Below are 11,349 nucleotides of genomic sequence, written 5' to 3'. Positions count from 1 at the left end.
TATTCGCACACATGTTGTAAAGAGTTTTTGCATCTATTGTTTTATACTCACGATGATCATGTAAAGTAGCTCAGGGTAGTTGTGTGATTTGTCCAAGGACACACAGCTAGTAAGAAACTATAATCTCTAATGATGATTTGTTTCTTTTTTCTCTTGAGGTGGATATATTTTTTCCTGTATCCCAACTAAGCGCCAATACATCTCCGTTCTCCCATATATCTAGTTGTTACATCTAGGTAATACATCTAGTTATTACCTCCTGCAAGAAAGGTGAAGATGGTGAATATGACAGAGGCCAAAAAAATGTAATCTCCCCAAATCCAGCAAAGTGAGCTGGCAGGTACAATCCAAAAATAGCTTTCCCGTTTTCTCATCTTTTTTGCAACAGAGATAAGATGAAGACAGAAGAGTAAGGTTTAAGATCTTGTGGGCATTTGGGTTGTAATTGTCAGTGATTTCCTTATCGACCTCATCTCCTCATCTCCCAGTTCTCCATGGGTCTCTTCTTGTTCCACTTTGCCCTAAGGGAGTTAAGTTTTTCAGCTGCTTTCAAGGAGTCTATATTCCAGGATCCTCTCCCAGTTGTGGGAGAGCAAGCTTCCTCCTTTGCTTCACCCCACCCCTTGAGTCTCTCAGTGTTAGAGCTGCTAATACCACGGCTCCCACTCCGGGTTCCCGGGAGGACTGCTTTCTCAACCCCGTCTTGGAAGGTGGGTCATTTCTTTGGCAGAAGGGATAGGGCAGTGGAATTTGCTCTGAGTAGTGACGGTTATGCAAGGAGGAGGAGGAAGCCGAGAGGGGAGTTGGTGAGTCAGAGGAGAAAAGCTGCACCGCCTGGCTAGCCGGGAACCTCTCTACAGCAGTGGGGGAGCCTGAGCCATTCACAAGGTAAGGAGAGTTCTCTCTGTGTACACCTCTACAACAGGTCCATTATCCCAGGGCTACTGGAGCTGAGTATCCGATAACTCGGGCAGCTAATCTGGGGATTTCGTTGGCAGTGGCGGAGGGGGATAGTGGAGGGGGGCTGAATCAGAATCACCTGGAATCATTCCTGAAAAAGCACAAGCTGCCTACCAGCAGCTCCCCTATCCCCACCCAGCTCCATCCCTAACAGGGTCCGAAACAGCCTAGAATGGTAGGGCTGTTCTGAGGTCTATTTTGTAGACGGTCCCCTGATGCATCTAAGTTGTTCAGATCCTGGCTTCTGAGCTCAAGTCTCTGAACTTCCTGCAGCTTCTCTGCTCAGGTGCTGGGGAGTGGCAGAGTGGAGGTCCAGGGAGCTGCGGGTTTTCTCTAGCTCAGGTGAGGTGTGATGTGATAATTGAACACTCAGACCTGGGACCCAAAAGACCTGGGCTGATTCAGACAGGGCTCTTTCCACCGCGGAGTCAATCAAAGTTCACTTTACTTATTCTGAAAAATGGGGGTGTGGACCATCACTGTCCTATCTATCTAATAGCATTTTTGTCATGACTGTGCCTGAAAGGGCTTTCAAAGTTGTGGAACACCATTCAGGTGTAAAATAAGATTAAGTTATGAGGCCAGCACATCAGCCAGGGTAGAAGAGACCTCTATCTTGTATGGCCTTGGGCAAGTCTGGAATTTCTAACTGGAATTGAAATACTTTTATATGTGCAAAATAAGAATGTCTTGCCCTGCCTTCCACACCCGGATCAACGAAGGCACTTCAAATGCTAAACAATGCTCTACAAATGTTTGTTCATTCGGTCATCCATTCAGTAGATATTTCTTGACCACCTACTATGCGCCAGGCGCTGTCATTGGCCCTCAAGACACAGTAATGGTGAGGATCCACGTCCAGTCCTCCTGGCGCTTTCAATCTAGTTAGTTATTATAGAGACACCGTTTGCCCAGGTGCACTTATCTCCCCAGGTTTCCCAGGTCCGCAGCTATATGTGTGGTGGCTGGTTTCCCCAACCCAGCTCTGTTCTCTCTCAGTTTGTGCAAATATCTCCTGCCATCTCTACTTTCTGGTTTCAGGGGCCTAATCTCACTGGGGAATCTAAGCTAGGAATATGCCAGTGGCTGGACTCCAGGGCTCTTAAATTGATGTCTGTTTGCTTTTTTCTCAGGATTCCTCATTTTGTTTGTAAAAAGCTACATGGTACCAATTTGGGGGTCACCTATAATTCAGCCTGCTGGATGAGGTCGCCCATACTGCTGCCTCATGGTCCCTGTGCCTGATGTAGGTGCTCCCTCACTACCATCCCTTTGGTGATGTTTTTCAAGATCCTAAAGTTCTCCTGACTCTTCAGTGATGGACTATCCTTTGTGTGCTAAGATGATACTACTCGGCCATCATTGGGGCAACATGTTTTTAAATTATTTTGGGGGGAGGTGATGATGGGATGTGCTAAGGGTTTTTTCTTCCTTCTTTTTCTGAGTTGGTTAGAGCAAGGAAAGTAGTCTGTTGCCCTCCAAAGAGGCTTTTATTTCTTATCAACATTTTTAAAAATAATATTCACTTTTTTTCCTGATTTTAACTAACACTTGCTCAGTGTAGAAACTATTTTTTTTTGGAGTGAGGTTAACTGTGCCATATCGCATCAAACCTATGCCTCTGACTTGATCAATATCTTGCTCCATGCAATTGAGACAGTGTTGGTTCTCTGCTCGGTACTCAACAGAATCACCTAAATTTTAGTAACTGATACTAATGAGACATCTGTGTGCATTTTAGAAAACGACAAGTTTCAGTTTCTCGATGGATCTCATTCAGTTATCTGCTTTCTAGCAATGACCATGCCTCTTTCCACCTTCAACTATTTATTTATTCAACAAGTGTTTAAAGAGGCTTAATCACTTGTACATTTTATGTAGCTGTAAACAAGATAAGATATAATGTTTACCCTTCAGTTACAGCAGCCTAGTGGGAGGGACCTTCATCTACAGCTGTTCACTGTAGAGTGAGAGATGGATGCTAATAGAAAATTTGGGGAACAGCTAAATCTTGGGAGGAAGGGAGATGCCTTTCAGGGAGAAAGCCGACACGTGGGCAGAATCTTGAGGTAAGAGTGGCCATCTTGCCAATGTCTCGGGGCTTCTAAATAACAGGGCAACTGAAAGTGAAGTCTGGACCCTAAGGTGCCAAAAAGGGGGAGAGTGACAGGAGATCAAAGATCAGATCATGAAGGACCCTGGGTACAAGACTTGGGGATTTCTATTTAATCTTGTATGCGTCAGAAAGTGACTCAAGGATTTTAAGGAGGGGAGTATAGACTTGTGCTTTAGTTTTTGGCAGCAGTGGAGGATGGAGAGAGCTGAGAGAGAGAAGAGAGAGGCTACTTACTATCAAAGACCAGGCTAGAGATGTGCCTACCGGGATTCTGGCAACAGGGAGGGTGGGATTCAAGCATGCAATTGAAAAGCTGGAAAAGAACACTCAGGAAGGTAGAATAGGGACTCAGAGATGGAGTCCTGTCACACACTTCTCACCAATGCTGACCAACTCCCAGGACTACAGAGGAGGTAGTGCAGGGTGGTGGGGGAGAGGGGTGGTTAGATTAGAGGAGCTTGCCATAAAAAGCCTCAGTTTCCTTTTCTTCACAGAGCCGCATCACCTCGCTTTTCCTACGGTCTCAAAAATATCCACCTCTACCACTGATTACAGTCTGCAGAGATGAGGTTTGCTGAAGACACTCCCTAAAGTATTCCCTGGCTGTTCTGGTCAGCCCCATCATGGGTTGCCTAGATCCAGGATGTGTCTAGATCCCAGTGATGAGATGGGACTCACTTTACTAAAGCATACTTTCTTTCTGGCTAGGAAAGTGCTCATGGAAAGAAAAAGCAAGAAAGAAGTCTGAGGGTTTCCATGGGAATTTCTGAGAACCATGGACAACTAAAGCCTGAGGACAGCTGGGGATGGAGGTAGAAGGCCTGGCTCCAGCTCCAGGAGAGAATGGGCATAAGGCCAGGAGCTATTGGCAGGCAAGGAGGGCTCAGAGCTATGGAGCTGCTGAGGACACTGAGTTGGCCCAAAGCTGGGATAGGGGGAGGGAGGCTGTAACTTTGAAAGGTCCACATTCCTAATCCCTAGGAAATGTTAGCTTTTTCCTGAGCTGATTATAGGCCTCGCATAAAAAATTTTATCACAATTTCCTTAGGTCAAGGTCTTCTCTTCTTTACTTCCTCTCTCTTTTGCTCCATTGTTTCCTATCTTTGTTCCAAACTTTTCCTCGTATGCACGTTGTCTTTGGAAGAAGGTCTCTTGCTAAAGTCTCTCCTCAGTTCTTGGGGGGTAGGGAGGCATTCTTGGGCCATTATCAGTAATGGCCTAGTTTCTAATCATTTCCTCTTGGGCTCAAGTTTAAAAGAACTAGGAGCATATCTTAGCTGGTCCTGTTCTAACCTTTAGGGCCAAGACAGGAACTACCGTTCATTGACATTTTCCTGGCATAGAGCAAAGCGCTTTTTGGCCTCCAAGGGAAGATGATCCTCGCTGGACCCTTCTGGCACATATGAAGGAAATGCATTGTTGTAATGAATGGAAGAAGAGGGGTTTCTGTGCCATTGCCAAGCAAGGTTTGCCTTGGGTCATCACACACTTCCCAGAAGGTTCAGGGGACTTCCAAGGGAAGCCCATGAGCTGGCAAAGCATGCTCTACCTCTCCAGGAAGCAAGCTATAAACTCTGAGTCACATCTGTGGCTGCCCAGTTCCTCCTCTGAAATCCACTCCCTACAAGCTCTGGACCTCTGGACATAAATAATGGTTTATGACCAGTATGAATGCTATCTGGGCAATAGATGTCAAAGGTACACATACTCATATTCTTTGACTCAGCAATTGCACTTCTGAGGATTTAGCTACCATACATGTGTAATGATGTATGAACATAAAGGTCATTATCGAAGTTTTTGAAATGGCAAAAGACTGGAAACAACCCAAATGCCCAACAGTGAGGAAACTAGTTAAATAAATCGTGGTACACCCATACAATAGAACTCTATGTTGTGGTGAAAAGGAAGGAGGAAATACTTTATGTACTGCCATGGAAAGCTCTCCAAGACATATTTTAAGTTAAGGAAGCAAAGTTCAGCCCAGTGTGTATAACTTGCTATTTTTGTGTTATAAAGAGGGAAAAAAAATTAAGAATACACATACATTTGAATTTTGTTTTTCTTTTTCTTTTTTGTTTTTTGTAAGGAAGATCAGCCCTGAGCTAACATCCGATGCCAATCCTCCTCTTTTTGCTGAGGAAGACTGGCCCTGGGCTAACATCCGTGCTCATCTTCCTCTACTTTATGTGGGGCGCCGCCACAGCATGACTCGATAAGCGGTGCGTTGGTGCGCGCCTGGGATACGAGCTTGCAAACCCCGGGCCACTGCAGCAGAGCACGCACACGTAACCGCTTGTGCCAACAGGCCAGCCCCTTGAATTTTCTTATGTATGGATAAAGTGACTGAAACGACACATGAAAAATGAACCCAGTTACCATCTGGGGGCAAGCTGGGAAATGGGCAGAGGGAGGGCAGGTGGTGGAAGGAGACTTTGCACTGTCTACTGATGACAGAACACCAGCTGGTAGGTAAAGACTAGTTGGTAGCAAGTAGAGAAGAGGTTACTGATTCAGCAGCTGGTAAAATTCTTAGGTATTCTTTCCCCCAGAAGAATACTGTGAGCCCGTTATAAAGTGTGTCATTACCCCTGTTTACAAATAGTTCTAGAAGTTTTCTAATTTATGACTATAGGCCCCCTCCACAGGAATGGCTGCTTGTCATAGATTTCCCCTCGCCTGTCTTTCGATATGCTAAAGACCTGGAGTGTGACAGCCTAGGCTGCAGGCTGGCAGGCGCTATCCTTATTTCCTTCCTCCCACAGCATCTTCTTTTAAATTCTGAGTCGGTGCATTTAATGTCCAAGATAATGATACTTTTTAAAGCAATTTGAACTGTGTGACTATTAACTTAATTAAAAACTTTTTAAAAATTAGTGATAAGACCTGTCACCAGGAAAGTAGCAAACCCTAAACCCAAATACTCCAATTACTGTCTAGAAATATGTTTTCTCTTTTTTACTAAAATGAAGGAAAAATTTCTTGGGTATATAGTGTTATGCAAATTAGTACCTTGCTACCATTAATATTTTTTACTATGTGAAATAACTATTACATCTCTCAACAGTTATTTATGCCAGAAAGTCACCTTAAATGATCCAGAGTCATCTCAGCCCTTAAAGAGGGTTAAGATCTCCCTTGGAATAATATTCTAGCACAACACTGGGAACCATGTTTTTTCACACAAAGTGAGCCCTGATTGTGAAGGGAATAAGTTCAGGGTTGCCACCAGTCAGTCTATATGAGCCTTAGTGTGAATTACAAAGTGGAACTCATTTCTCTAGATGTTTACTATCTAACAACTGGAAAATCATCCTAATATACATATTCTATTGGACTAAGATACTTTACTGTCACCTACCAGAACATTTTTTTATAATAAAAATCTTAAATTCTTGATGAGATGGTAATCCCTAGGGTTGTGCAGCACACAACCTGCCTGACTGTACTGAGCAGCCCTGAGTAGGTTGTGTCAAGCGGTCAAGCATTCCCCCAAGCAGCAACACAGTGGCTAACAGGCCACAAGTATCGCTACTGCAGTTCTTAGGTTGGCTTGCCTCACTCTCATGAGTTGGTTGTTAAGGAGACAACGATTCAACCCAAATAGATTCAGATAGTATATTACCTACACAGATGTGAGGTCAGCATTGGATCAGCTCCCCTGTCCCTGGTCCCATGGGATGAGGCCAAATCAGAGGGGGACTAGCTGACAGGTGCCACGGGCACTTGGCTTTGCCACTGAGGTGACAACTCCGAACTACAGTCAGGCATCACTTAACGATGGGGATATGTTCTGAGAAATGTGTCATTAGGCTATTTTGCTGTTGTGCTAACATCACAGAGTGTACTTACACAAACCTAGATGGTATAGCCTACTACACACCTAGGCTATATGGTACTCATCTTATGGGACCACTGTTGTGTTTGCGGTCCGTTGACCAAGAAGTTGTTATGTGGGCATGACTATAAAGCCAAGCAGTTTTGTAGCCTGCAGCCATATCCTTCAGGGGATTGCAAGTCCTGTGCTGAACTGAGATGAAGGAGGGTAATGAAAAATGACCTTGTGTCAGTCTCCCTCAAGGTAGGGGGGTGGGAGAGCAATGGCCTCAAGGCAGTTCCTCACAAGTCAGTTTATGTCCCTTAGTTTCAGAAAGAATCACAGGGCATTCAACCAAAACTTGGGTCAGATTGCAGTTAAGCTTTGTCTACATGGCCTGGGTGAAGACGTGCGTGTCACCAGGGTGCCAGGGTGGAGCTATTCCCCCACGTTGATGAAATATGGTGGAGTTGGGGCCGGCCCCGTGGCTTAGCGGTTAAGTGCGTCCCCTCCGCTACTGGCGACCTGGGTTCAGATCCCGGGCGCGCACCAATGCACCGCTTCTCCGGCCATGCTGAGGCTGCGTCCGACATACAGCAACTAGAAGAATGTGCAACTATGACATACAACTATGTACTGGAGCTTTGGGGAAAAAAAAAAAGGAGGAGGATTGGCAATAGATGTTAGCTCAGAGCCGGTCTTCCTCAGCAAAAAGAGGAGGATTAGCAGGGATGTTAGCTCAGGGCTGATCTTCCTCACAAAAAAAAAAAAAAGAAATATGGTGGAGTTCAGGCATTTTGGGTAGCTCAACGGACAAGAAAGACCAGGAGGGAGGAAGGAAAGAGCCTAAAATAAATAGAAGTTATTGACACACTAATTGCAAGAGACAGGAATTGATTCAGAGAAGGATTTGTGCAGTTGGTTGCAAGAAGTTTCCAGCGCTCTACATTGCTCCTTGGTGGGGGTCATGGAGAAGGTGGCTTTGGCTAGAAAGAGGATGGAAGGCAGACACCAAAACATCAGCCTAACAGCCCCTCTGCTTGTTCCTTAAAGGTTTTCCACTTCAGCACAATGATACTGCCCAAAAAAATGAGGCCACTGCTATTCTTGGTTTCCCAGATGGCCATCTTAGCTCTATTCATCCATTTGTACAGCCACAACTTCAACTCCATGTCTACGAAGGAGGAGCCCGAGCCCAAGCCCATGCACGTGCTGGTCCTGTCTTCGTGGCGCTCTGGCTCTTCTTTTGTGGGCCAGATTTTTGGGCAGCACCCGGATGTCTTCTACCTGATGGAGCCCGCCTGGCACGTCTGGATGACCTTCACACAAAGCACTGCCTGGAGGCTGCATATGGCAGTGCGGGATCTGATACGTGCCGTCTTTCTGTGTGACATGAGTGTCTTTGATGCCTACATGAAACCTGGTCCCCGAAACCAGTCCAGTCTCTTTCAGTGGGAGGGCAGCCGGGCCTTGTGTACCCCACCTGCCTGCAACATCTTCCCACGGGACAAGATCACCTCCCAGGCTCACTGCAGGCTTCTGTGCAATCGACAGCCCTTCGAGGTGGTGGAGAAGGCCTGCCGCTCCTACCGCCACGTGGTGCTCAAGGAGGTGCGCTTCTTCAACCTGCAGGTGCTCTACCCGCTGCTGAGAGACCCCTCCCTCAATCTGCACATCGTGCACCTGGTCCGAGACCCCCGGGCCGTGTTCCGTTCCCGAGAACGCACCACAGGGGAACTCATGACTGACAGCCACATTGTGCTGGGCCGGTATTGGCAGAAACTCAAGAAAGAGGACCAACCCTACGGGGTGATGCAGGTGATCTGCAACAGCCAGCTGGAGATCTACAAGGCTGCGCAGTCCTTGCCCGAAACCCTGAAGCCGCGTTACCTGCTCATGCGCTACGAGGACCTGGTCCGGGACCCCCTGGCCCAGACTGCCCGAATGTATGAATACGTGGGGTTGAAATTCTTGCCCCAACTCCAGACCTGGGTGCACAACATCACTCGAGGCAAGGGCATGGGTACTCACGCCTTCCACACAAATGCCAGGAATGCCCTCGATGTCTCCCAGGCCTGGCGCTGGTCCTTGCCTTATGAAAAGGTCTTCCGACTTCAGCAAGTCTGCAGTGATACCATGAATTTGCTGGGCTACCGCCTTGTCAGATCTGAGCAAGAGCAGAGAAACCTGTCGCTGGATCTTCTGTCTACCTGGACCCCCTCCCAGCAAGTCTACCAAGAGGGTTGAGGAGGCTCTGTTCCTACCTGGCACCAGCCTCAGCCACGTTGACTGAAGGCTGCTTCTGAGCCTTCATTATGACTCTTTTGGTGTACATGTGAGTATGAGTAGTGCCCACACATGCTCAGCCGAGAAATCTTTGTGTCTCTGCTTACGTCTAGGAAAGAGATTCAGAAACCTTACATGAGCGGCACATTCCACCACTGAAAGCCACTTCTTGGCTGTCCTATCTATGTATGCCTCGGAGACTTCGTGGCCTGGGGTCCTGTTTGGCACCATGCAGTATCAATGCAGTAAATCCATAAACTTCTCTGTCCTCATCTTGCCCAATGGGAAAGGGGTGAGACAGGAAAAACCAGGGAAATGGGACTTCCACCAAAGAGCTCGCCAACACGTTCCACAGGGGTATGAACTCTGAGCCCTTGGACTCCCAGTGGATTCAAAAAGGGAATGGGGAACGGGGATGGATGCTTACCCGTGAGCGTGGCCATCACAGCTATCAGTTATCACAAATACGAAACAAAATCTCTGCACAACAGAGCAAGCTCTTAAGTTCATCGGGGGGCTGGGCCCGATTTGGATGTCATTTCCCCTCAGTGTTTTCCCATCACATAGAGGATTTTGACCTGTGAAGCTGTCATCCGTTAACACTAAAATTTCAAAATAAGATTCTTTTTGGAGCGTTCTCTTTTATGCTTTCTAATTCCTTAGTAGTAAACACTCATTCTTATGGGATCCTAACCTAAGAGCATAATTGTCTTTATAGATTTTTTTTAATACTCTAGTTTACTATTATCTATCGCTCAACCATAGACAAGTTGCTAAGACAATGTTTGGTGTCAGATGATGAACTAAGTCAAAACTGATCAATACATTGCCTTCTTAAGAATTTGTAGAAAGTAGACAACCAGGAACTAAGCCCTTTCTTTCTTGTGTGAGGCCTAAGTTGTAACGATACTGTATGTGTCACTCTAGGGTCTGGGCGAAGAGTTCCTCTAATCTGATCCCTCAGCCAGAGGACCTCAGTTCCAGTCTGATTAGTGCTATCAGGCTCTTTCTGGTCACCTCCCCCAACAAAAAAAGTGTTTCTCCCAGTCTTTGCAGCATTCCCCAGATCTCCTTGTGCATCAGATTCACCTGTTAAAAATGCGTTTTGCCATGCCCTACCTCAGATCGCTAGAATTGGAATCTCCCGGGGTGGGGGCTGGGATTCTGTATGTCTATCAAGCTACCCTGGTGACTATTCCATGGCCAGCCTGGCAGTAGTACACCCTGCTCTGGGCAGCAGCACTGTTTGCCTTCTTGCTCCAAGACAGATGACTTTTCAGCGCGTGCTGAGGATCTGTGCCACTTACTCCTGACGTTGGTGCTGTCCTCAGGGTGGGAGGAGTAGGAAGAAGGTCTGCATATGCCTGGAACTCCATGGGCCTCTGAGTCCTGACTTTTTTAATATTTCACTTTGTCCAAACCTGAGAGAGATCATCATTTCATCTTTCCCATTCCCTCTTTTGACATGATCCTCACTTCATAAGTCTCCCTCAATGTCAGATTGGAATTCTCCCACTCGATTCTGCCGAGTAGCTCTTGCGCTGTGCCACCACCTGAGATAAATATTTGAGTAGCTACCTTTGCCCGCTGGGTCTATGGAAGTTAATTTATATGTGGCTCTAAAGGAGTGAATTTATTCTAATATCCAAGCCCAAGCCACTTTTCAAGAGCATAGGATCTCCCAGGAAAATGCTTGCCTCTACAAACTGCCCAAAACGGTGAAAGAGGCAAATTTCCCCGACATTGAAAATAAGGCCAGGCAGTAGGCGGTGGTGCAAACAGTGAAGAGGGCGAGTGAAGAGGACAGTGATAGACTCGACCATCTCTGATTTCCCCTCTGAAATTCCAGCCTCTACCTGAAGTGTTTTAGAGTTAGCAACTTCCTTAGGAACCATCTCTCTGGGATTCTAGAGTACCAAGCTGCTTGTTTCTCCTTCTCCAAAAGAATCACCCCACCCCAAGACAAGGAAAGAGACTAGCCACATGGAAGTCTCAGGATCTTGTTCAAGATCTACTTTAAAACAGCCTTAAGGGGCCGGCCCGGTGGTGTAGAGGTGGCGTAGGTGTTAAGTTCACACGCTCTGCTTTGGTGGCCTGAGGTTTGTGGGTTTGGGTCTCCGGCACGGACCTATGCACCATTCGTCAGGCCACACTGTGGCGGCATACCATG

At 46.6% G+C, this 11,349-nt stretch overlaps 1 protein-coding gene across 2 annotated transcripts; it reads left to right on the top strand.

Annotated features, from left to right (window-relative positions):
- The first annotated feature begins 599 nt into the window (after positions 1–599).
- On the top strand, positions 600–9,815 carry CHST4 (carbohydrate sulfotransferase 4). 2 transcript variants are annotated; one of them, XM_058528195.1, is made up of 2 exons: positions 600–710; positions 7,947–9,815. In XM_058528195.1, the coding sequence occupies exon 2, from the start codon at positions 7,965–7,967 to the stop codon at positions 9,138–9,140; it is 1,176 nt and encodes a 391-aa protein (XP_058384178.1). In that variant the 5' UTR covers positions 600–710; positions 7,947–7,964; the 3' UTR covers positions 9,141–9,815. The 2 variants fall into 2 exon arrangements, with proteins under 2 accessions (XP_058384178.1, XP_058384177.1); XM_058528194.1 differs by having other exon boundaries at positions 600–888.
- The last annotated feature ends 1,534 nt before the right edge of the window (positions 9,816–11,349 follow it).

Source organism: Diceros bicornis, chromosome 32 (genome assembly GCF_020826845.1).
Source record: "Diceros bicornis minor isolate mBicDic1 chromosome 32, mDicBic1.mat.cur, whole genome shotgun sequence".
NCBI classification, from domain to species: Eukaryota; Metazoa; Chordata; class Mammalia; order Perissodactyla; family Rhinocerotidae; genus Diceros; species Diceros bicornis.
Note: the sequence above shows the minus strand (reverse complement) of the source record. Positions and strands in the feature narration are given on the sequence as shown.